General features: G+C 49.5%; 1 protein-coding gene across 2 annotated transcripts in view; it reads right to left on the reverse strand.

Moving 5' to 3' along the window:
• The window catches only part of WWC1 (WW and C2 domain containing 1), a 147,779-nt gene that overhangs the window by 16,889 nt on the left and 106,121 nt on the right, over window positions 1–24,769 (reverse strand). For both annotated transcript variants that reach the window (XM_045887461.3, XM_045887470.3), the window contains exons 10-17: window positions 21,794–21,883; window positions 20,255–20,790; window positions 17,418–17,526; window positions 16,885–16,965; window positions 16,151–16,237; window positions 14,951–15,143; window positions 6,407–6,559; window positions 4,546–4,637 (exon numbers count right to left, since the gene is read on the reverse strand). In XM_045887461.3, coding sequence (XP_045743417.1) covers window positions 4,546–4,637; window positions 6,407–6,559; window positions 14,951–15,143; window positions 16,151–16,237; window positions 16,885–16,965; window positions 17,418–17,526; window positions 20,255–20,790; window positions 21,794–21,883 — 1,341 coding nt within the window. The remainder of the gene's footprint in view (window positions 1–4,545; window positions 4,638–6,406; window positions 6,560–14,950; window positions 15,144–16,150; window positions 16,238–16,884; window positions 16,966–17,417; window positions 17,527–20,254; window positions 20,791–21,793; window positions 21,884–24,769) is intronic.

Here is a 24,769-nt window from a genome sequence, read left to right on the forward strand (position 1 = left end):
TTTGCCCCACAGCTTCTCGATCTACTCATAAAAGGGCCATTAAACATGGGAATGCACGACGAGCACCTCCCTAAGAATTTGGCAGATGCCACATTAACCAGCATTTATTGAAGGCTTAATAAGCACCAGGTGCTGTGCTAAGGCCTTACAAGAACACTGAAAGCAATTACTGTTTCCATTTTACAGATTCAAAAGCTGGGGATCAGAGAGTTTCTAGGCCCTGTCCAGTATCACAGACCACTAAGGGGTGCAGCCAGGTTTCCCATCCAATCTGTCCAACCCCACTAAGTGCTTGACCACTATGGAAGTTTTTTCTTTCTGACCATGAATCTGATCTAAATATTTCCTGAAAGGGGAAAAAAAAAATCTCAACTGTCAAGAGAAACACGATTAAAGTAGACATCTTCTCACCCTTTAGAGTGGCAAAATATATAGATATGAGATCATATCAAGTGCTGGTGAAGGCATGGGAAATAGGCATATCCCTGCAGGGAGTGTACCTCAGAGGAGCCAATTTGCACTCTGAAGTCAGTTTAGCAGTATCTGCTAAAATAAAATATGTACGTATTATTGATTAAGTACTGTAGTTAGATTATATTGAGCATCAGAGAGGGTGTAGGCTTAAGGGTACTCTTAATCACTGCTGGTGGGAGCATTTATTAGTACAATCTTATTTGAGAACTATTCTGCAATGCCTATTAAAATATAAAGCACACGTGCCCTGGGACCCAGCAATGCCATTTCTCAACCTCTGCCCTGGACACACATACACACACAAATTCCCAAGGAGGCAAACACAGGAGTTTGTCTGTGATTAGCATTGTCTGTGATTATGGTCTCTTATATTTTCTAATACTCTTAGAATTTTGTTTTGCTTGTGGATCTTAAAAAAAAAAAAAATCCAGGCTTGTGATTAAATGCACTAAAGAAACCTAAACAAGTAAAAGGAGGGAGTAACTATGGCACCCTGGCCCTTGGGTGCTGAGAGAGACGGAGCAGAAATTAGAACAGGGCCAGTGTTTGGGGGACCTCCGCACAGGACTCCGGAGCAGAGCAGGCACAGCAAAGCTAGTTAACATTCCAGGACCAGAAGAAGCCTCCAGTCTGGGGGGAGGGGGGCTGCAGATGGATTTACTCCAGTACAGCAGCTCTGGGATTCCTGGTCCTCTTTGTGAGTCCATGTCTAGGGAAGTTTGAATGGCAGGGGTGGGGAGAGAGGGGGCCGCAAAGGGGGAGAGAGAACAGAAGGCAGTTGCTAGGGGATGGCTTGAAAAGTCTCACCACAAGCTTGGAATTTGGCAGAAATCACTGATCTTGTGCCAGGGTTTTGGAAGACAGGTCCTGGGCCTATTTCCGGCATCAGACCTTTGCACAGCCCAGCCCAGCCCAGACCTGCCCAGCAGTGTGCCACAGAGAGGGAGAGAGAGAGAGGGAGAGAGGGAGAGAGGGAGAGACGAGAGAGGGAGGGACAAGAGAGGGAGGGGGAAGGAAAGGGGAGGTAGGAAGGGATGGAAAGGGAGAGGAGAGACAGCGAAAGAAAGGGACACAAGGAGAGAGAAAGAAGGAAAGAGAGAAATTGAGACAGTTGAGAGAGAGCCCTACAGCAAACAAATGAACATACGAAAATTCAGGAACCTTGCCCTACCCTTTATCACATGGAGAAATAAAATGGTAAAGGAGAAGAGTAAAAGAGGGGTGAGGCTGTGGGCCAGATCTAGCCCATTGCCAGTTTTGGACAGCCCAAGCTATGAGTGGCTTTTATATTTTTAAATGGCTGGAAAAAAAAATATCCAAAAGAAAATGATATTTCATGACATGTGCAAATTATATGAAATTCAAATTTCAGCATCCATAAGTGAAACTTCAATGGCAGAGACATGATGGTTAGTGCATGTACCATCAAGGGCTCCTTTTACAGCACAACCACAGAGATGAATAGATGCACCAGAACCCGCATGGCCCATGAAGCAGATAGTTACTATCTGATCCTTTCCAGAAAACATTTGCTGACCCCTGGAATAAAAGATATTATGGAAAGGCCCTTTCTGAGACCAAATGTATAACCAGGGGCTGTAACAGAATAATACAGAAGAGCTACTGAGTGTTTCCTGTGGGACAAAGTCTGTGCTAAGTGCTTAGCATGCATAATTCTATTGAGTCTACAGAATATCCCATGCATTGTGGCCACTCTTTAAATCTGTATTTCATGGAGGCGGAAATGGAGGTTTAGAGCCATGGCTGTCAGCCCTCACTGCACGTTAGGGTCACCCAGGGAGCTTTTTTAAAACTCACTGGTGCTCGGGCCTCACCCAGACCGAGGATCCCACAGGAAGCTGACCGAGCAAGACTCCGAATCCCTAGCTATCTGCATTCAGAGCACGTGCACTAAAGCCCGACCATACTTCCTCCAGAGGGCAAAGTCACAGGTTCTGGTCGTTTCTGAGATGGGATTTGCCCTCTCCCTACCTAGCTGGTAGTTAACAGACTTCCTTCTCATTTTCCGAGTGATAATTTCTACCATCTACTGAGCGTCCACCATGAGCTTTGCACTTTATCTTCATGACGGTGGCTTTCCCTTCAACCGCCTGCAGTTAAGCCCACGCAGCCGGTGGATACCCCGCTTTTCCAGATGAGGCTCCGACGAAGTTAGATGACTCGCCTGACAGCAGCTGCCCTTGCGGTGGAGGGTAGTGGCTGAGAGGAAGCCCGCCCATGGGCTCTGGAGAGCCGGTTATGCTCTGCTTCTGGATTTGGATGCTGGTTACATGGGTACTTAGGTTTCTGAAAATTCACTGAACTGTACGCTCAGGGGAACTTTATGTAAGCGTGTCATACTGCAAGAAAAAGTTAAAGATGCTTTGCCAAAGGTGACCAAAACAGGACGAAGCTAAGGTCTGAACTCTGGTCTATACCATTGTTTCCTAAATGTGTGAGGAGACCTCTCTTTTGGGATACAAGAGACTGAGCAGCCTCGAAACACACCGAGAGAAAGCTGTCTCTGGTTCTCCTTTGGACACCGAGAAGTCTCTGGCAGCGCATGTCTTTAATATTGCCGGAACACTGACTAATCTTCCTGCTTAACAGTGAGAGAAGACCTCAGGCCCAGAGCCTTAGTGAGCAGTAGGTCCAGGCGGGTTTTATACTCTTGCTTGATTTTCATTACATTTAATTTTCCAGTTACCTTCTGAGGCAGACTTGGCTCATGGCCTACCCAGGATCCACTTCCACTTTCTTCCCAACTTCACAGACCTCATTTCCCAGCCTCCCTTGCAGTTAGCTAGGCCAAATGGCTTAGCTCGGCCAATGAGAATCAAGCAGAAATTGCTGGGTGGGACTCCGAGGAATGCTCCGTGGTTAAAAGGCATACAGGCACATCTTTTGTCTTTCTACTTTTCTGATGCCTGCTTGATGGCTGGTGAGTCAGCAGCCATTTTGAGCTATAAAGCAGCCTTGATGATGGCAGTCACCCAGTAAGAAGAACAAAGAGGAAGGAGAGGAGGAGCCTGGGTTCCCAGCAACACCATGGAGCTGACAGATGAAACTGAGACTGCTTCTTCCCATTCTTCTTTGTAAGTTAACAAAGAAATAAACTATCTTAATTTAAGCTTATTATTTCTACTCTCTGTTCCTAGCAGTCAAATGCAATTCCTTATTGAAACATCTTCAATTTATGGCAGGTTATACTTACTTTCAATATATAGTAATATAACTTTTTTTTTTTTACACCAAAATAAATGTAAGTGAGTAAACACAGACACTAATATGTGAAGTAGCACGAGTGATTTATAGATCACAAAACGACCAATTGGGACAAAATTCTGGGAACCATTTTATCAGGCTATATACAGTTGATCTTGGACGACACGGGTTTGAACTGCATAGGTCCACTTATAGATGGATTTTTTTGATAAATATACTACAGTGCTGGATACATATTTTCTCTTCCTTATGATTTTCTTAACATTTTTTTCCTAGGGGCACCTGGGTGGCTCAGTCAGTTAAGCGTCTGCCTTCGGCTCAGGTCATGATCCCAGGGTTCTGGGATCGAGTCCCACATCGGGCTCCCTGCTCGGCGGGGAGTCTGCTTCTCCCTCTGCCTGATGCTCCCCCTGCTTGTGCTCTCTCTCTCTCTCAAATAAATAAAATCTTTAAAAAAAAATTTTAAAAAACCTTTTTTTTCTAGCTTACTCTCTTGTAAGAATACAGTTTATCATAGATATAACATACAAAGTATGTGTTAATGCACTGTTCATGTTATTGGTAAGACTTCTGGTCAACAGTAGACTGTTAGTAGTGAAGTTTTGGGGGAGTCAAAAGTTCTATGTCGATTTTTGACTGTGCCGCGGCTTGGTGCCCCAGCCCCTGCGTTGTTCAAGGGTCAATTGCACTGCCATGTTGCCTTGTAGAGAACCCGTGAGGAGAGAGATTCTCAGTTTTCCCAGGGGAACACTCCTCTTGGTTGCCCTGGAGTTTGGGCATCTCATTGCTGTGTCCAGGTCCACGCCAGATCAGTTCCAGAGGCTCCGGAGGGGAGCGCTCACTTACCAGCTGTCTTGCAGGGTCTGTGCGTCGCTCCTTCCCTCCTGCCTCTTCTCCAGCTCCACTGCCGTCTGTTCCAACAGAGCAGACACGGCGTCCTGTGGAGACAAAGCCCATGGCTTCATCTGCATGCCACTGGGGCCACCTCACCCGGCAAGAATCAGAGCTCAGAGTGTGACCCTCCCCCTGGACTGGGAGTGAAACTGAAGACCAGGGTGGGTAAGCACCTTGCCCCACGGTCACTTATAAACTGGAAATACAGCACTCAGTTCATCTAACTGGCAGTTCTCCTGAGAATAGCCCCTGTATGCATGGACAGACTTTTGGAAGACAGTCTAGTTTAGTAGTTAGGGAGGCAGAATTACAGGTCTCTGGCTGTAAAGAAATTATAGTATAGTCGGGGAGACCATCACATGAACTGTCAATAACAAAACAATGTGACGTTTCGGAACAAAGGAGCAAGGGCAAAGTCAGCTTGGAGGTTGCATTCAGGGAAGACTTCCTGGAGGAAGAATATCTATACTGAATGGTGTCTACAGTGGGGAAGCCTATGTGACTTGAGGAAACCTCTCTGAGACTCAGTTTCCTCTACAGTAATTTCTAATAACTACTACAAAGGGTGGTTATGAAGATTAATTGAGAATATGTCCATATGGTATATAGAAGAGCACTGAACATAATTAGCACTTAGTAAATGGCAACTAACAGTAAAGCAAAAACTGATCTTGTAGTTTTCTGAGCATATGGTTAATTTGCAAACACCCTTGGTAGTGTGGGCCAGAGCCTGAAACCTCCCTGAAATTTTCTTTTGGGGAAGAGGGAAGAAAAATCCATTGAAGGCCTGGTATACATCCTGCACTGATAGATAGCTTATGTATAGCATCTTATCTAATCGTCACGACTATTCTGATAGGTAGAGCTTATGATTATTCCCTTTAGAAATGGGAACAAGGAAACGAATGTGTCTAGGGTTGACGTCACTCACCCAAGGACACGCTCTAGAAAGCAGAGGATGTTTTCAAGACCTTTACCAGCTCACAGACTCTTTTTGGAGTGAGGGAGACCTAGCTTTGTTGCTTACTGGATGTATGTATGTCCTTAGGTAACCTTTCTGAGCCTTGGTAAATGGCACATTATAAACAGGACAGTGCCCAACACAAAAGGAAGTGCAGAAAATGAGGAGAAGGATGAAAAAGGAGGTGGAGGTGATGAGGAGGAAACAGATTTAATCCTTACACTTATCCTTACCTGTATGACCTAGCCCATCCCTTCCCCTGAAATTCTGGGCAATGACTATCCAAAGTAACCAAGTACTGACTGTTCTTTACATGTACTTCTTCAAACCCTCCTAATAACCTTTTTCAGACTCAGATTAGACATGAAAAAAGCAGAGGCTCAGAGAAGTGAAATGATTGACCTGTCACCCAACTAACAAACACCCAGTCTTCTGACTGTCCCTCCTGTGACTTTCTGTTGCCTCTTAGAGCAAGGCTCCACTAGGGACCACTACGCAGATAGTGGCACCTCAATAAAGGTTAATTTTCTATCTTGCACGGATTTCTCCTTCCTTCTCCACGTCACTAAAAAAAACACATAAATTAAGGTTTTTGTTGGCCAAGTTCTATTATGTCAAGCAAAGTGCAGAAGGGGAGAGCACAGATGTGGAAGATGTGCAGATGGGGGGCTACCTGCCCCTTGGCAGAGGTTCCTCCTATCCTGTCTTCCTCTCCCTCTCTGTTCCAAAACCCTCTGCTGCTTCCCCCACTTCTGATGCCCAGCCCTCTCCAATTCTGGGAGAGGCTTTTCCTTCCAACCATCCAGGTGCTGCATACATAGGAGGGTGGGGCCAACCTGGGGCCCAGCTTACCGTGCCTTCAGGCCCTGGGGTGGGGACCTTAGCTCCCACTGGTTTGGGCTCCCTGCTCTGTTTCTTCAAGTATTTGTAGCTCAGGAGGTTGTACCAGCGAGTCGACCTCTCCCCAGACCGACAGACCTCAGCCAGGCTGATCTGGGCACCTCCCTGTTGAGGATGGGAAAAGGCAAGAGTATAAGCCAGGGCTTGACAAGGTATTCTGGGGAATTCCGCTCCTGGGGAAAGTAGGAAAAACACCCCCAGAGGGGATGGGAGCTTCTGGGAAGAGGAAAGGACTAGTTATGAATCATTTTCCATAACTCACTCATTCACTAACTTATTCATTGGTTTACTCATTCATCAAATCTTTATTGAACACCTATTGTACGCATTTTTCTTTTTTTAAAAATTATGATAAAAAACATAAAATTTACCATCTCCTGTGCCCCAGTTTTACTGAAATATAATTGACATGTAACATTGTACTAGTTTAAGTTGTACAACATAAAGATTTGGGGGTCCCCTGGCTGGCTCAGTTGGTAGAGCATGGGACTCTTTATCTCAGGGTTGGGAGTTTGAGCCTCAGGTTGGGTGTAGAATTTACTTAAAAAAATAAAGATTTGGGGGGCGCCTGGATGGCTCAGTCGTTAAGCGTCTGTCTTCGGCTCAGGTCATGATCCCAGGGTCCTGGGATCGAGCCCCACATCGGGCTCCCTGCTCCGCAAGAAGCCTGCTTCTCCCTCTCCCACTCCTCCAGCTTGTGTTCCCTCTCTCGCTGTGTCTCTCTCTGTCAAGTAAATAAATATAATCTTTAAAAAAAATTAAAGATTTGGTATAATATGTATTGTGAAATGATTACCACAGCAAGTTCAGTTAACATCCATCACCTCACGTGAGAGCTTTAAGATCTGTCCTAAGAACTTCCAAATATGCAATACAGTGTTGTTAACTATAGTCCCCACGCTGTACATTACATGGCTAGAACTTATTTATTTTATAACTAGAAGTTGTACCTTTTGATCACCTTCACCCATTTCCCCTACTTCCCCACCTCTGGCAACGACCAATCTGTTGTTTGTTTCTATGAATTTGGTTTTTTAGATTTCACATGTGAGATCACACAGTATTTGTTTTTCTCTCTCTGGCTTATTGCACTTAGTATGTTCTCAAGGTCCATCCATGTTGTCACATAAAATTTGCCCTCTTACTTACTTTTAAGTGTACAGTTCAATAGTGTTTATATTTACATCATGAAACAGATCTCTAGTACTTTTTCATCCTGCAAATCTGAAATTCCATACGCATTAAGCAATTTCCCTTTTCCCTTCCCCTGGTCCCTAGTAACCACCATTTTACTTTCTGTATCTATGAATGTGACTACTTGAGATACCTCATATAACTATATTTGTCTTTTTGTGACTGGCTTGTTTCATTTAACATAATGTTCTCAAGGTTCATTCGTGTTGTAGCATGTGTTAGGATTTCTTTCCTTTTTAAGGCTGAATAATATTCCATTATATACAGAGATCTTTTTTTTTTTTTTTTTGAGAGAGAGCATGTGCGTGCAAGCCAGGCTGGGGAGGTGGGGGCAGAAGGAGAGGGAGAGAATCTTAACCAGGCTCCAGCACAGAGCCCGACATGGGGCTCAATCTCATGACCCTGAGATTGTGACCTGAGCCAAAATCAAGAGTAGGGACTCTTAACTGAGTCACCCAGGCGCCCCAGAGACCACATTTTTTAATCCATTTATCTACGGATACACATTCGGGTTGCTTCTGTCTCTTGACTGTCGTGAATAATGTTGCTATGAACACAACGTGCAAGAATCTCTTCAAAACCTTGTTTATATACCGGTGTGAGACTGCTAGATCACACTGTAATTCCATTTTTAATTTTTTGAGGAACCGCCCTACGGTTTTCCACAGCGGCCCTGCATAATGATTTACATCCCAACCAACAGTGCACAAGGCTTTTCTTTTTTCCACATCCTTGCAAACATCTGCTCTCTCTTGTCTCTTTGATAATAGCCATTCTAAGAAGTGTGAGGTGCTATCTCACTGTGATATTGATTTGCATTTCCCTGATGATTAGAGATGGTGATCATCTTTTTATGTGCCTGTTGCCCTTCTGTATGTCTTCTTTGGAAAAATGATGATTTAGAACCTCTGCACATTTTTAAGTTGGATTGTTTGCTTTTTTTACTATGGAGTTGTAGTGCTTTATACACTTTTGATATTAACCCTTTATCAGATACATGACTTGCAGATATTTTCTCCTATTTGGTAGTTGCCTTTTCATTTTGTTGATGATTTCCTGCGCTGTGCAGAAGCTTTTCAGTTTGACGTAGTCCCACTTGTTTTTGTTTTTGTTGCCTGTGCTTTTGGAGTGAGATCCAAAAAATCATCGTCAAGACCAGTGTAGAAGATTTTGAACAACTCAAAGCTCCAGCAACAGGAGACTGGAGGAATAAACTATAATATATCTATGCAATGGGATATTAAATAGCTATGTACAAAAAATGAGGAAGATCTCTAGGTGCTGATGTGGAGAGATTTCCAGGCTGTATTGTTAAGGGGAAAAAAAAAAAAACCCAGAACAGTGCAGAATGGAATACGCAGTATGCTATTTTTTGTATAAGAAATGGAAAGAGGGGGTGCCTCAGTTTGTTAAGTGACTGCCTTCAGCTCAGGTCATGATCCTGGAGTCCCAGGATTGAGTCCCACATCGAGTCTGCTTCTCCGACTCTCCCCTCTCTTGCGCTCTCTCTCTCTCTCAAAAAAAAAAAAAAAGAAATGGAAGGAGGGATGAGAATAATACATTATCTCTCTATATATACATATATTTTGCACCATATTTGAGGTGCAAGGGAGCCTGAACATTATCACAGGAACATATGTGCAACAAGAAAGGATGGAAAGATAAAACACTAACCAAAGTGGTTAGCTATCCAGGATAGGTGGGCAGATTGGATGCAAGGGGCAGGGGGAACAAGATTTCTCTTTAGTTAATCTTTCTATACAGTTTTCCTTTGAATTGTGTAAATGGATGCCTTAACGACTGAGCCACCCAGGCACCCTGTGTAAATGGATGCCTTAAGATGAAGGCAAACACCACCAAATTAACCTAACTGAATATAACCTCCCAGGGAGACGATTTATTTCCGGTGACATACATCCTTCATGGCAAGAATGATAAAATAATTCTCACCATTCCTCAGAGGCCTTATTGTTTCAGCATGCCTTCTTTTGAAGAGCCCTGAGCAGGTGTGGGGTTTGGCGGACTCACCATCCCCAAACACGACAGTGGCTATGCCAGCGGGTAGTAGAAACGCCACAAGCCAGTTTGTGAAGTGGGCCAGTAACCAAGTAATGGCCCTGGGACGAGGAGGGGCCTCTCCAACCTACCTGGGATCCCTTTCCCCAGTCTTTCCTTCTGTTAGGATGGACCAGGGCATGGTATGGACTGTGCAAGCCCATCGTGTGGCTAAAGGTTAATTTCTACAACAGCGGTGAGTAGTCCAGTGAGGAAAACAAGGTAAATAACTCCCACCTGCACGACTAGGGTCAATTCAGGTATTGAATGCCTGGTGTATTTTAGGCACCTGTAATACATTTAACTATACACAAATTTGTGTATATTACTCATTTATTCATTTAATAAATATCCTCCGAGCACTTTGCAGCAGACTTACATAGAAACATGTAAGACAAGATTCTGCCCCCAAGGGGCTCAAAGACAGGCAAATGCATCAGATATTACAGTTCAGAACTTGCCAGGCCATGTTTGAGGGGCAAGGGGGAATGAATATAACGACAGCTTTGAGGTGTAACATTGCCATCAGATTACTATGAATTCCAACAGGACAACGCTGTCTATTTTGGGCTGGCTTATAGGTGAGAATATGGTCCACTTTGGTAAACGATTCACTTTGGGGGCATTCATTTATTTATTCAACACACACACACATGCTAAGTGGCCTCTATGTGCCAGACACTGTTTTGGGTCCTGGGGATACAGGAGAATTTAAGGCAGATAAAAATCTCTGCCCTCATGAACTTACATTCCAGTCTGGGGGAATCAGATAAACAAATCAGTAAGTAAATACTATATTGTGTTTCATGGAATCTAAGATGCCATCAATTATGCAATATACTATTTCCTGCACTCTAAGAAAGAAAAATAGTTACCATTTAAACTATGACCTGTCATCTAGTATAAACTGCATCATGATTTTAGAGATTTGATAAAATGTGAAAATCACGTATCCCCTAAAATCTGTGATATAGACAAATGCTAGGTGGGGGAATGTGGCATAGAGAAAAATAATACAGAGAAAAGGGAGTAAGGGTGGATAAGAGAGGGGAGGGGGAAGGAAGGAAGACCTCACTGAGAAGGTGACTTTTGGGTCAAGCCCAGAATGGGGCAGGGGGAGTGAGCCTTGCCTATCAGTATCTGGGAGAAGAGAATTCCGGTCAGAGGGGACAGCAAGTGCAAAGGCCTGCAGCGGGGAGCATGCTTATGTATTCAAGGGGCACAAGGAGGATGGAGGAAGAGTCTTGGGATGAAATCTGGGAGATAATAAGGGGCAAATCCCTGAGGGCCCTGGGGGGGGGGGGGGTGGCAGGCAAGGGGCCCGGGAGTTGACTCTGGGCAGGGACGGAAGCTACTGTAAGGTTGTAGGTAGAGGAGTCATATGCACTGATTTGCAATTTACTAGGATCACTCTGGTTACCATGTAGAGAAGAGATGAAGGGAGGCAAGGACAGATGCAGGGAGACCCCGTAGAGTGCTACACGATCCAGGTGACAGATGGCAGTGGGGCAGGGGTAAACGGCTGGGGCCTGGGATCTTTTGAAGATGGAGCTGCCAGGAGTTCCTAAAGGACTGGATGTGGGGTGGAGAGGGTCAAAGATGACCCTGTGGTCTCTGGCCTGGGTGGTGGAAGGATGGGGTTGCTGTCAGCTGAGACAGTGAAGACACAGGAAGAAAGATCAGGGGTGTGGTTGTGGACAAGTTCATCTGAGATGCCTCCTGGACAGGCAGGAGAAGATGTGGAACAGACAGGGGGGTGTAATGCAGCTGCGAGTGCAGAGGCCCAGGCTGGAGCCATACATCTGGCATGGTGTTGGACGCTGGAGGACAGGGATCTCAATCACCAGGGCAGGGGATGCAAATGGAAAAGGGAGAGGCCTGAGCCCTGGCGCCCTCCGACATACAGCGGTCAGGGAACCGAGAAGAATCAGCGGAGACAGAGAAGCCAGTGATGAGGGAAGGACGCTGAGAGCAAGGTGTCCTGGAGGCCAAGTCAGGGCAAAGGATGCCGAGGAAGACTCGCTGAGCAGAGCAACTGAACCAAACACAGCTGACCAGCCAAGGGAGATGAGGATGGAGAAGTGGCCACTGATGACCTTGCCGTGCACATTTCCGGTGGGACGGGGAGGACAAAATCCCGTGTGAGCTGGCTTACAGAGAGAACATGAACACCCTTTCCACATTTTGCTATAAAGGAAAAGAAACAAGGTAGGACGTGGAGGGAGAAATGGGTAAAAAGCTGCTCTCTTTTTTTGCTTTTTGGGTTTCTTTTAAGCATTGGGGCATTCACAGCATGTTGGTATACTGACAGGCCAGATCCAGTGGAGGAGGGACGACTGAAGAGAGGAGAAAGCCCGAGTAACCGAGTAACCGGTGAGAGAAGCCGGCTTCAGGTGGGAGTGGGGAGGGGCCAGGTGAGAGCCAGGAGAAATGGCAAGAAGGAGCGAAGCAAGGACCTCAGCAGGGGGAGCTCAACAGGCGGGAGAGGTAGGAATTCACCCCTGGGACAAGGGGAAGGCAATAGGCCTAGGGAGAGGGAGTATCAGTGCTGAGTAGCATTAGGGCTCATGACCCTAATGAGGTTTATGACCACGATTTCATTTTATTTTTTTAAAAGATTTATTTATTCATTTGAGAGAGTGAGTGAGCGAGCGCACGTGCATGCTTGTGTGTGGGAGGAGGAGCAGAGGAGAGAATCTCCGGCAGACTCCTGCTGCACGCGCGGAGCCTGACACGGGGCTCTCGATCTCATGACCCATGAGATCATGACCTGAACCGAAACCATGAGTCGGATGCTTAACCGACTGAACCAGCCAGGCGCCCCATGACTACGATTTTAAAATAAGACCCTACAGCGTGGCTGTGTTTCCCCACAGGTACACAGGTGGAGAGTTCACTTTGACAGGGCTGGGGTTTTCCCCAGGGGGGATGGCAAGGTGGAAAGGGGCAAGGGAGCCTCTTGGTTGTAATGATTACCTATGGGATAGGAGCGGGGCCTGGGAAATTGGCTTTCTTTCTTTCTTTCTTTTTTTTTTTTTTAAGATTTTATTTATTTATTTGAGAGAAAGAGAATGAGAGAGAGAGAACACATGAGAGGGGATAGGGTCAGAGGACGAAGCAGACTCCCTGCTGAGCAGGGAGCCCGATGCTGGACTTGATCCAGGGACTCCAGGATCATGACCTGAGCTGAAGGCAGTCGCTTAACTGACTGAGCCACCCAGGCGCCCGGAAATTGGCTTTCTTAACAGAACCTGAGCTGAGTGGCACTGAGCTTAGCAGCTGGGGAGTGGACAACCAGGGCCCAGCTGGAAAGCCTGTTATGCCATGCTCAAGCATTTGGTAGAACTGTGGCCTCAGATATGGGGGAAGGCAGGCCCTGTATTCATCCAAACCCATAATCCATGTCTGGGGGCGAGGGGGGGAGACGACACTGTAACCCCCTGAGAAGTAGGACAGTACGATGCCCGTGTGGAAGGAAGCTGCACAGGAAACAGGCTTCTCCACCGACTTGATGGATGGCCTGGGCAGGTTACTTAGCCTTTTGGGGCCTCGACTCTTAATCTATCAGATGGAGGCAATCCTGACGCTTCTTCCCCAGGCTGCTGGGAGGGTTAAGTGCAAACTGCACGCAGAGTTCTTCGCGCGGTCCTCGACGCAGACGCCGCTCAGGAGGAGGACCACTGTTGCGGCCTGGCTGATGAAGCAGCTCCAAACAGACTAGAGATTCCCCAAACCCAGCAGCGTAGGGAGGCTGCGTGGGAGCACACAGCCTTTCTCCTCGAGTCCCACTTCCTCGCCTGCTCCCCTAGCCTCCAAAACACGGCAGCCTGACACTCCACATCCCCGCGGGGTACGGGAGAGTAGATTTCCCATTGGCCACAGACGGAGACGAGCCACAGTGCGACGAGCGCTTTGGCTGCTGCCATGGCGACCAGCAATGGCCAGACTTCAATTAGGAAGGAGGAATAAAAGACATCCAATTAGGAGAAGAAAATAGGATTCTCTTGTCATTGAGGAATTCCCAGGGCTGAGGAAATGCTTCAGCAGAAGAGGCTGGGTTTGGAAAAGCTTTCTGCTCTAACATCCAGAGTCTCCCCTGCTCACCAGTCTTCAGTCACTGTCCTAGCTGTGGGCTCCAGGGAGCACCATGCTGGTGAGAACACCAACGCGCTGACGTGGGTGGGTGGTGCAAGTGGACCTGCCTTAGGTTCTAACTGCTCCTGCTGCTTCTTGACTGTGTGACCCTGGGAAAGTTCTTTTACTTCTCTCTTCTTCGGTTTCCTCACTGGGTAGCGAGGGTAGAGAAACGACATGTAGGGAGCTTAGCTCAGTGCCCACCACAGCGAGTGCTTTCTTTTTTTCCTTTTTTTCTTTTTTTTTAAGATTTTATTTATTTGAGAGAGAGAGAGAGAGAGTAAGCAGGGGAAGGGGCTGAGGGAGAGGGAGAAGCAGACTCTCCGCTGAGCAGGGAGCCCGATGTGGGGCTCGATCCCAGGACCCTGAGATCATGACCTGAGCCAAAGGCGGACGCTTAACCAACTGAGGCACCCAGGTGCCCCGCGAGTGCTTTCAATCTATGGATGCTATCGCATTATTGCCAATAATATCATCAACAACATAAATGGCAATGATGTTGTTCTGTACCGCAGCTGAGGAGGGGGGCGGTGGGAAGTGAGAGCCACGGAGCATCTAGCGTGTGCAGACACATCATTGTGTCACATCCTTGCTATGGGGACCAGCAGCAATCGGCAGCACTTGGGAACTTAACTAGAAATGCAGAATCTCCTGGTGTCCCCCCTCCCCCCCCAACAGACTTGCTGAATCAGAATCTGCATTTTAACTAGAGCCCCAGGTAACTTGTTTGCACGTTCAAGTTCCAGAAACACTGCTTAAATCCTCATTTAATCCTCAGAGAGCCATCTGTGAGGTAGGCAGTGTTAGCTGGATTTTACAGATAAGGAGACTGAGACACAGCATTAAAAGAGTCGTAGGCAACGCAGCCTCAGGCCCAAGGGATGCGGCCCTGCAGTTAGTCGGCTCAGAAGGGAGCTTCCCGCTTCCTTGCCCCCTTGCTCCCAGTAAGTGTGAGAACGCGGCTCACCGGGGCAACAGTTCCCTGCCTGGAACCCGGATGAGCTTCGCTGGCCCTACAACCTGAGTTTTCTCAAGCCTCCTCCCTAAACTGCGAGCTGGGCCAATCCCCAGGACAGAAGGTGGGACAGACAGACCGACGGGCATAGCCCTCACCAGGCACTCCTCCAGATGGCTCCTGTCGGTGGTACAGACATCGACTCTTAAGGTCTTCTGGTGAAGGGCTGGATAGGACATGGACACCCAGAACATTTCATTGAACACGAGGGTGTCTGAGGCGTCCAGGGGCCGGGTCCGGAACAGGCAGGTGGTGCTTTCGGAGCAGGGAAGGATAGCTACACGAATGTTCCTAGAGGGAGACAGAGGAGAGCCCAGCTCAGCCTGGGTCTGGGCTGATGTGTTCGGTTAAACAGTTGCTGCAAATCCCTAAGAAAATAACAGTGGAGGAGTTTGTAAGTTCTCAAGGGGTTATGCAGGTATTGGTAAGGGAAGCCGAAAGGGCCCCCAGGACAACACATTGCTCTTCCTCCTTCTGAATCCCCCAATCCTCAGAACCTCAAAGCAGCGGAGCCTGAGGCCAACAGTGTGCAAACTTCTGTGCACAGAAGAATCAGCAAGCTTGCTTGTTAACACTCAGGAAGCCTGACACGACTGCTGAGAGGAAGGAAAGCTGCTACAGCCCCTGCAGAGGGGAATGTGGCAGCCGTGACACAATTAGAGAGGCACTGACCCCAGGACCCATTCAGATGGCTTTTCGATACTCTCCCACAGATACCCCCGTACAAGGACCAACGAGATATGGAGAAGGTTATTCATTCTGGCACGGTCTGTGTGAGCAAAAGACTGAAAACGACTCTACAGTCCCATCTTGTCTTCCTTCTGTTTGGCCTGCTTTCCTCCTGCCTTTCCCATTCCCACACGTCGCAGCCCCAGATGCTGGCTGGGTACAGACCACGGAAATAGGAGAAACACGTGGGCAGATGAAATGCAATGAAACATAGAGCCGATCTGCAACGGGAAGAGCCAACAGGCTAACAGCGCAGGTGTCCACCTTGTTCATGAAGCTTCAAGTTCACGAGGGCAAGGACTTGCTCACCGCCCCATTCTTAGTGCTGGCACATGGTAGGTGCTCACGATGTACTCGTGAAGGAACTGAAGCTGTCTAGAGTGCTTCTCTTTATAGTTAGTGAGTTTGCCATCAAGCCTGTATCCACATTCACAGTACTGACACGTGGCATGACGGTCACACGTGTTAAATACACACAGGGCCCACTGTCAGAGCAGCACAGAGAGCGCCCCCGGGGATGGCCACAGAGGCTGACAGGGTGACAGACACCCTGTCTGCCATATACTCACACTTTCTGGTCTTGTTGTAGCAACAGAGCAGAAGGGTTACTGAGCTGGATGATTAATATTGCAAACTGCTTATTCTTCTCATCGTACCTGAAATGGAAAGGGGCATATGGAGCACCTAGGAGTGACCCATTTTTCTCTCTCTCAGTGATCACCGATGTGGCTGCTGGCTGCTCGGGAGACTGTGCTGAGCTCGAGAGCGCAGGGCCAGGGCTTTGCTGCCATGCAGGGGTGCAGGGGCAGGGCTGTCAGTCTCAATTTTTTAAAGAGAAGCCTGAAGATTGCGTTACGTGAAATTTCTCGATATTTAAATGTTGGCAATTAATTTCTACTGAAAACAGTATCGAGGCCATCCTGCACCAAGAGAAAACAACAAGAAGAACACATCTGGGCTGTAACCCCCAGACGGTGGAAACCTCAATGGAAAGGTAAGACAAACAGCCGCAGCAACAATGACCAAAGAGACCAAGACGCAGGAGGTCTCAGTCAGGGTTGCCTCTGCCATTGGCTAGCTCTGAGAGTTGGGGCAAGTTACAAGGTCTTCAAGACCTCATTTTTCTCTTTTGTTAAATGTGCAGCTGAGAGGGAGGGAGAGGGCTGGCCCCCTTCAGTTGGGAACCCACAACTCCCGGCAGGTCCTGCTGGTTCTGCCTTCCTCCCCCGGGGGAGCCATGAAGGTCAAGGCTGGGAGGCTGCTGCCGACCACCCGCTCTGCGCTCACCCTCCCAGTCACTTACTTCAGGGCAATCTGAACCCGGGTTGTACCCACTGCTTCCGATTCGTCACTGTCAAAAGCAGCGGCTTCTGATGCACCCAGTCTGGAAGGCAACACGGGGAAGAAGAGGGTCAGGCTTCCCTGCAGTAACCTGGGGCCAAAGCCATTTTCCAGAAAAGGGGTTCTCTCTGGAAGGGTGCAGCTGCGTCCTGAAGGACGAAAGTTTGGGTCTGCTCAGACTCCCTGCAGACCCTGCCTTCCCACAACTGCTCGGGATTCCTCTCTGGAAGGGGCTGCCCTTTCTCCAGTACTTGCCCCCCTAGCCATATGCTCCTTCGTGGCAATCACGGGACCAGCACTCCCGTGAATGTGAAGTGCCCCCAGCCGCAGGAGGAGCAGTGCTGTGTGCATCTTCAACATACCCTAAACAGGGCTCCCAGGGGGAAGGTGGGGTCACCTGGCCATGGCCTCCTGTGGGCCCCTCCCACACACCCGAGGGGGCCCGGGCTCTGCATTCTCAGACTTCCCAGACAGAGCCAAGACTCAGGGACCCACCTCTGCACGGAAGCCTCATACACACCACTGTCCCCGGCCACGGATTCATCCGACACAGCAGCTGAGACACAGGCCACTTTCAGGCTGCACCCCTGGGCTGTATTCATAGCTGGAGGAAGAAGGGGGAAAAAGGAAGGATGGGAAGGCAGGGTTCCAAAACCAGGACACTGTCTTTGCAACACACACTTTTGATCTACTCTCTGTCCTAGGGCGGTCCCGCCAAATACCACCTCTGAACTTGACAGCAAGGTCCTGCCTTCCTTTGGGGTGTAGGATTCTGTGTTTAACATCCCAGACTTGGAAACCAAAGCGCCTGGGTTCACCTCTCAGCTCCACCACTTACTGCTTCATGACACTGAGACATGGATTTCAGCTCTCTGGCCTTTGGATTCCTTCTCTGTAAAATGGGGAAAGTAACACCTACCCTATGTGGCTGCCGGGAGGACCCAACGAGACATTCTAGTGAAGTCCTTAGTACAGAGGCTGATGCAGGAAAACACTTGATGCAATTCAGTACCACTGTCCTTACTGCAATGGTCATTCCTATCACTGTGGTGATGCCTTCTAGATCGATCCCTACACACCTGGGGCAAAATGACAGCCCCTGGACCCTTGGGAGGGGCAAGAGGAAGAAAAGACAGGATTTCACCACTGGCTCTTCCCACTCGGGTCTATTCTATTCCATTCCTAACTCTGCTCCTCAGCTCCCCTGCCCTTGACAGAGGCCCTCAAAAGCCTCTGACCCAGGGCTCCAACCAGGCACTTGGCCCATGCTGCACATTCCTTCCTCCCCTAAGTCGCAAGTGCCAATGGTGAGCCAGGCCCGCTGCCAGGCTCCGAGCTAGCAAGATGGACAGGACAGTTCCTGAGCTCCGTGCGGTGGGGAAGACGAGGTTCAGGCCCTGCCACCCCACAGCCAGCACTTCTGAGCGCCCGCTGGGTGCCAGGCACCGGGGCAGCCTGGAGAAGAGACAGGGCGGGGGGCAGGCCAGGCTGAGGGAAGGGACGGGGACAGCGAACCTGGGGGAAGCCGAGAGGCCATCTGGGTGCGGCTGTCCCAGCCCGCGTCCCATGCCTGCTGCAGCTAGTGGAGAACCCCCCCACCTCCCCCCCCGCCTTCAGACCCACGCATCTCCACCCTCCACTAAACCACTTAAGGAGATTAATTTGTCTGCTGACTGAACAGCGGCACTAATCGCATAACCTGCTTAGTGTCAAAGCTCAGCCTGGCATCGTTCACCGCAGGGACGGCTTTTGGAGATGGCGTGAAGGAAGACGCCATCCTGAGACATGGGCAGTCCTTGGCCCACAAGCCCCAAGGACACTCGGGGAGGAGGGGGTCACTCCCGGCACCTTGCTGGGTCCCTGACTTGGCTCATTGCCATCCTCTGACAGACTGTCAGGGGCTCTTCTGGAGCCTGGTTAGACGTTCCACCTGTACTCGCTCCTCTCCAGGGGACAATTTTCTGAAGTTGGCCACCTGCTGTAGTAGGAAGCCTGTTTTTATTTTTGTTTGAGAGCACTCAGCAAGACTCCCTTCCTGATGAGGGAGCCCCAGGGATCTCTCGGCTCCTCTTCTAAGGAAATGGCTGGCACTCACCCAGCAGAGCCTTTAATTAACCGGGAAATCTCGTCTTGCCCCCACCTTGCTCCCACTGGCCCTTGCACACGAACGGATAATTCTGGGCATAGCAGCAACCATTCCACCCATTCCTGGAGCCTTAAGGCTGAGATGGGTCCAATTCTCCCACCTGGCCTCAAAAGGAGCCAGAAACAGGAGCCCTGTGCATTCAAAGCCGGCACACGTCTTAGTGTGGGATCTGGGCAGGTGGTCTTGGTGCCAGTCCTGATTCTGCCACTTCCTAGCCGTGACACTGACCTTCCTGGGCCTCACTTCTTTTGTCTGTAAATGAGGATAAAAATAGCACCCATCTCACAGAGTTGTTATGAGGCTTAAATGAGTAAATACAGAACAGTGATCGTACCTTGTATACCTGCATTCAATAAATTGTGGCCAGGAAAGCCTGGGAGCCCCAGGTGAGCTATCTGGGCACCCTGCTCAGTTTTGACTTTCACACCAGATGGGCATGGTGGGGCCAGTGAGCACCGGAGTGTCTCAGGAGCAAACACACAGAGCTGCCTCACATCCGGAGAGGAGTGCGATGATAAAGAGGTGGGGTGCTGGGTCAGGAAAACCCAGGTTCCAATCCCTTCTTTCCCCACCTGCTGGCTGGGGGACCTAGAGCAAGTAATACTACCTTTCCGAACCTGTTTCCTCATCTGTGAAATGGGCATAATAGAAGTAACCTATTTCACTGTATAAGGCACATTGCCCATCACATAATATACCCCAATAAATATTAACTATTACAATTTAATATGTGGTTGCTGCTAAAAATGAAGAATTTCTCTCCTGATAAAGCTTGGCTATACTATCAGCATCTTCTGTTTTGAAGATCCCTACTGGAATCTCAATCCATACCAAAATGTTCTTTCTGACCCCATGCAGAATGGGAGCCAGATCGTATCTCCCCGGCTTCAAACGGTCATATGGGTCCCTGCTGCTATTAGGATAAAATCCAAACTCCCTACCATGCATGGCCCACAAGGCCTTAAATGACCTGGACTCTGCCTGATTCGCTGGTAGCCTCAGAGGTTTTGCTCTTACTTTTCCCAAGCTGGCTCCTTCTCACTATTCAAGCGCCCACTCCCTTGGGCACACAGAAAGCAGTCAGTAAATGACCATAATTACCACTGGGGTCTGTGCTCAGGCCCAAGTGCACTTCCTACCCTCCTCCCTCCTCGTGGTCCCCTCTTCCGGATGTGATGCTCGCTACCTTGGCCCAACTGTCTGCCTTCCGTTCCTGGTTCGTCCAGCTGGTACTTCTCCTGGGTGCTGCCGCTGAGGCTCAGTTCACAGAGAGTGGCACCCAGCTCCGGGTCTTCAAACTCCAGAGGGCTCAGGAAAGCATCTCCAGCCAGGAGGGGGTCAGCCATGAGCGGGGAGCAGGGCGGGGATGGAGAGGAGAGGGAGGAGCGGGGGGACAGGGAGGTCATGGACTTCGGGGTGCCAGACAGGGAGCGCAGGGCCTGCAGGCGGTTGCCCCCCTCCGCCTTCTGGGTCTTGGCCACCTCGTCCTCATGGATGGTGGTGATGCAGCCTGAGGGCCGGAAGCCCGTGGCCCCCTCCAGGAGCAAAAACTCCACCTTGCTCTGCAGCTCCGCATCCAGCTGCTCGAAGGGGTCATAGTAGAGGTCAGTGAAGCTGGCTGAGGTGGAGGAGTCCAGGCTGGAGGTGGCCAGGGAGCCCCGGCTGGACGTGAGGGATCCAGGGCTGCTGCCAGAGGACAGGGACTGCATGCTGCTTGAGAGGCTGGGGGCGGGGAGAGGACAGAGGGTGAAAACACGCAGAGGGTAGGGGGCCACCTGGAATTCCCTTCCTGGCTCTGAACAGCACTATGGACACTTCCAACACTGAATTTTGTTGCACCCTCTTGACAGTCTCCAGGGGAGACCATGCACCCCCATTTCACTAAAGAGGATACCCTGAGAACCCCACATAATAAGAAAGTGGCAGAGCTGGGATTCAGACCCAAGTCAGCTGCCTCAGAAGCCTACTTCTTCCTGTTTCCCGAACCTCCACCGGCCCTAGTCCGTTTGCACACTCTTTCCCTGTATGAATCCAGCCCTATTTCTTGATATTTTCCTCAGATAAACTCAGTCTTTACTCTTCAATACATTTATCTTAAAAAGGAGACTTCATATCCTAAGTGTGATTGGAAAAGCAGCATCACTTACTGCAAATAGAAGGCGAGCATTACAAATCTCTGATGGGACAAAATGTTATTAAATCCCAGTGACGCGCTGTCGCCCACCAAGGCCCAGGCCCGAGGCCTGCGCTCTCTGTGTCGGGAAAGCAGGCGGGCAGGTATTCGAGACGTCAATGGGACACACCGGCCTCTGACGGGGGCCTGCTCCTCGGTGCTGGCAGAAGGACTGAGGGTGCCGCAGTCCAGAGAGAAGGATTGTGCCCCTGGCCACGCCAGGCCCAGCCCAAGTGCACCAGCCTAACCAGCTGCCTGCTGTGCTTCTAAATGTCCACACTCAAGCTGTGGTGGACACAGGAAGGGCAGAGCCCAGCCCTGCGGCCACACTTGCTGCCCACCACTCACCTGTTTTTTTTTTTTTTTTTTTTTTAAGATTTTATTTACTTGACAGAGAGAGACACAGCGAGAGAGGGAACACAAGCAGGGGGAGTGGGAAAGGGAGAAGCAGGCTTCCCGCGGAGGAGGGAGCCCGACGTGGGGCTCGATCCCAGGACCCTGGGACCATGACCTGAGCCGAAGGCAGACGCCCAGGCGGCCCGCACCACTCACCTTTTCAGCTGGGAGTGCAGAGCCGCTACTTGTCGGGTGGCTTCCTCCAGTTCTCTCACCAGTTGGTTCCTCTTACTGTTCAATTTTAACCTGCAGGGACAGAGGGCCCGAGTGGTGAGCCCCAGGAGATCTGGCCTCCGTCCATCTGAACGAGGAATCATAGGCAGGTACTTGTGGACATGTACACACAGACCCACAGTCACACACACAGGAATTTTCCGGAAGCGTTTTACCACGACGTTCGGGGAGACAGGGCCTCCACGTACGATCCTATAGTAACAAATATATTCATCGCCTACAACATACCAGGTGCTGTGCTAGGAAATGTGTCACACAGCCTTAATTCATCTGCACAATAGCCCTGCACAGCTGAAATGGTTTCTACCGCTTTACATACGGGAAATTGAGGCTCTTAGAGTTAATTTACTTCAACCTAGAGAATTAGAATTCTACCCAATCATCCCTCCCTCCCCTCCCGTCTTCCTTCCCATCCACTGGCCCCTAGCCAACCCGCCAATATTTGCTGAGTGCCTACCTCATACCAAACCTGCTGTTGGCACTAGGGATAAAGATGTGAGCAAAACAAAACTAGTTTCTGCTCCTATGGCGCTTACATTCTGCTGCGGAGTGGGGGAGAGGACAAATATTAAGAGAATACTCGAATCTCTAATATCTAACACATCGTGTGTCAGGGTTTATGAGGATAAAGTACAGAATGGTAGAAAAGAACTCAGGAGAGACCCAATTTAGACTGGCAGGTGGGCCTCCAGAGCAAGTGACTGTGTGGCTGGGCCTGTTTTGAGGATCTATGCTCTCCTCGGCTCCCTGAGCCCACAGCCGGACCCTTTCACAGATTCCCGTGCAGCTGGGCGGGCAGGGCATGGGACAGGGTTCTGGCCAATAGGATGTGAGCGAAGAAGGCACATCAGGCCGAAGTGGGTTAAGTTGGTGGATCTTCCCCACAGTCGCCTAGAGAGCTCTAAGAGGGGAGGTGCCACAGACAGGAAGAGCCTGGGTCCCTGAATGATCCAACACATGGAAGGCTGCCTGTCAGCCAGGCATACTCGACTGGATGCTATGTAGGCAAGAAACAAGCTTCTACTGTGTTAAACCATGGAGATTTGGGCGGCAGGTGGCCTGCCCTGACTAGCAGAGACATTTAAGCTGATATGAAGGATGGACAGGAGTTGGCCAGGAGAAGTGCAGGGAAAAGAACATTCCAAGCAGGGAATCACAGCGGGGGCCACTTTCATTTTAAGGTCACCGATGGCTGCCGTGAGGAAAAGGGGTAGGTTGTGGACGTGAGGCAGGGACAAGAGGTTGGGGTGGCTACGATGGTGTGATTGAGATGGCATGGACCAGGGTGACACTGGAGAGGACAGAGAAAGGTCATGGGCTGGATGAGGGGCAAGGCTGAGGGAGTTAAGAGGAAGACTGTGAGGTACCTGCCACGAGCAACTGAACAGATCGGAGATGGCTTCTGCAGAGATGGGAAGGCGAGGGGCGGAGCAGCCCAGGGGAAGAGAACAGCTCTCTTATGGATGCGTGGGCCTGAACGCTGAACAGGTGGGCTATTGCCAAGGTGGGGAACCCCCATCACATGGATCACCACACGAAAGAGAGGACCATCTGCTATGGATTAGACTGTGTCCCCCTACCCCAGAATTCCTATGCTGACGTCTTAATAACCCAGTACCTCAAAATGGGACTGTATTTGAAGAAAAGGCCTTTAAGGAATTAAGGTTAAAATGAGGTCATATGGATGGGCCCTAATCCAACATGACCCGTGTTCTTATAAGAGGAGATTAGAACACACACCCTGCACATAGAGCAGACCAAGTGAAGACATAGCAGACGTTCATGTGTGGATGGTGATTGTCAAGTTAAGGAGAGAAACTTCCAAAGAAACAATTCTGGCAACACTTTGGTCTTGGGCTTCAGGCTCCAGAACTGTGAGAGAACACATTTCTGCTATTGAAGTCACCTATTTTGTGGTACTTTGGTTTGGCAGCCCTAACAAACGAATGTACCACCGTAGGGTAAAATGTAATGGGGAAAAAAAGGGAGGGCCTAGCACTAAGCTCTGAGTACATACAGCACTCCATGGTTGAATGGATTGGCAATAGTAGGCAAAGAAGCCCAAGAGAGTGGGGCCAGAGAGCCCAGAGAAGAGGCAGGTGAGTGTGGTGGAGTGTCCTGGAACGTGGGAGCAAAGATCTGCACGGAGGCATGGCTGATAGCTGATACCAAAGCCCATGTCAGTAATGACCTCCCTGGAAGCAAAATCCTTGCTTTTAGAAGAATCTGCTGGATCCAGACCCACCTCTCAGTCCCCCTCCCCCGCCTCTCCTGAAATCCCATACGGAGGGCAGCTTGGGGTGGGCCTGGAATGGCCCCCTCTAACTGCTGGAGTGAGCCCCCTTGAAGGTCCCAGGATCTGACAGGGAAGGGGCTTGTGCCCTCACTAACTCAGAATGTGGGCTGCCCTCAGGGAGCCACTACATTTAAGGTTCTCAGCGTGTGGTCTGCAGACCTCCTGCAATGGAAAGGGAGGCATGCTTATTAAATGCTCCTTCTTGGGTCCTCCTTTGATCAACTGAATCAGAAAGTCGGGGCAGGGCCCATGCATCTGCATCAGAAGGCTCACAGGTGATTTCGGGCACACGAAGGTTACGAGCTGCTGCAGTGGTATGTCCTGCTCTCCGGCACTCGGCACAGTGCCCACCACATGGCTGTGCTCAGTATTGGCTGCATGGACCACTTTTTCCCAGTGGAGGGAGGCAAAATTCGTTCACTCTGCTGAAAGACCTGCCTGTTCTATCTCCCGCAGACAAATGTGTTCCACTGTGGGGCTCATATGCCCTTATGCCATCTTGCTAGGGAGGGACTGACTGACCCAATCCAGCCGAGGGACTGGGAGAAAGAGTTCATTCTCATGGAAACACCCAACCATGCCAAACCTCCACCAACACACCC

The sequence above is a fragment of the Mirounga angustirostris genome, unplaced genomic scaffold (genome assembly GCF_029215605.1).
Source record: "Mirounga angustirostris isolate CCGP_5_RB_7025 unplaced genomic scaffold, mMirAng1.0.hap1 SCAF_7, whole genome shotgun sequence".
Taxonomy (NCBI): Eukaryota; Metazoa; Chordata; class Mammalia; order Carnivora; family Phocidae; genus Mirounga; species Mirounga angustirostris.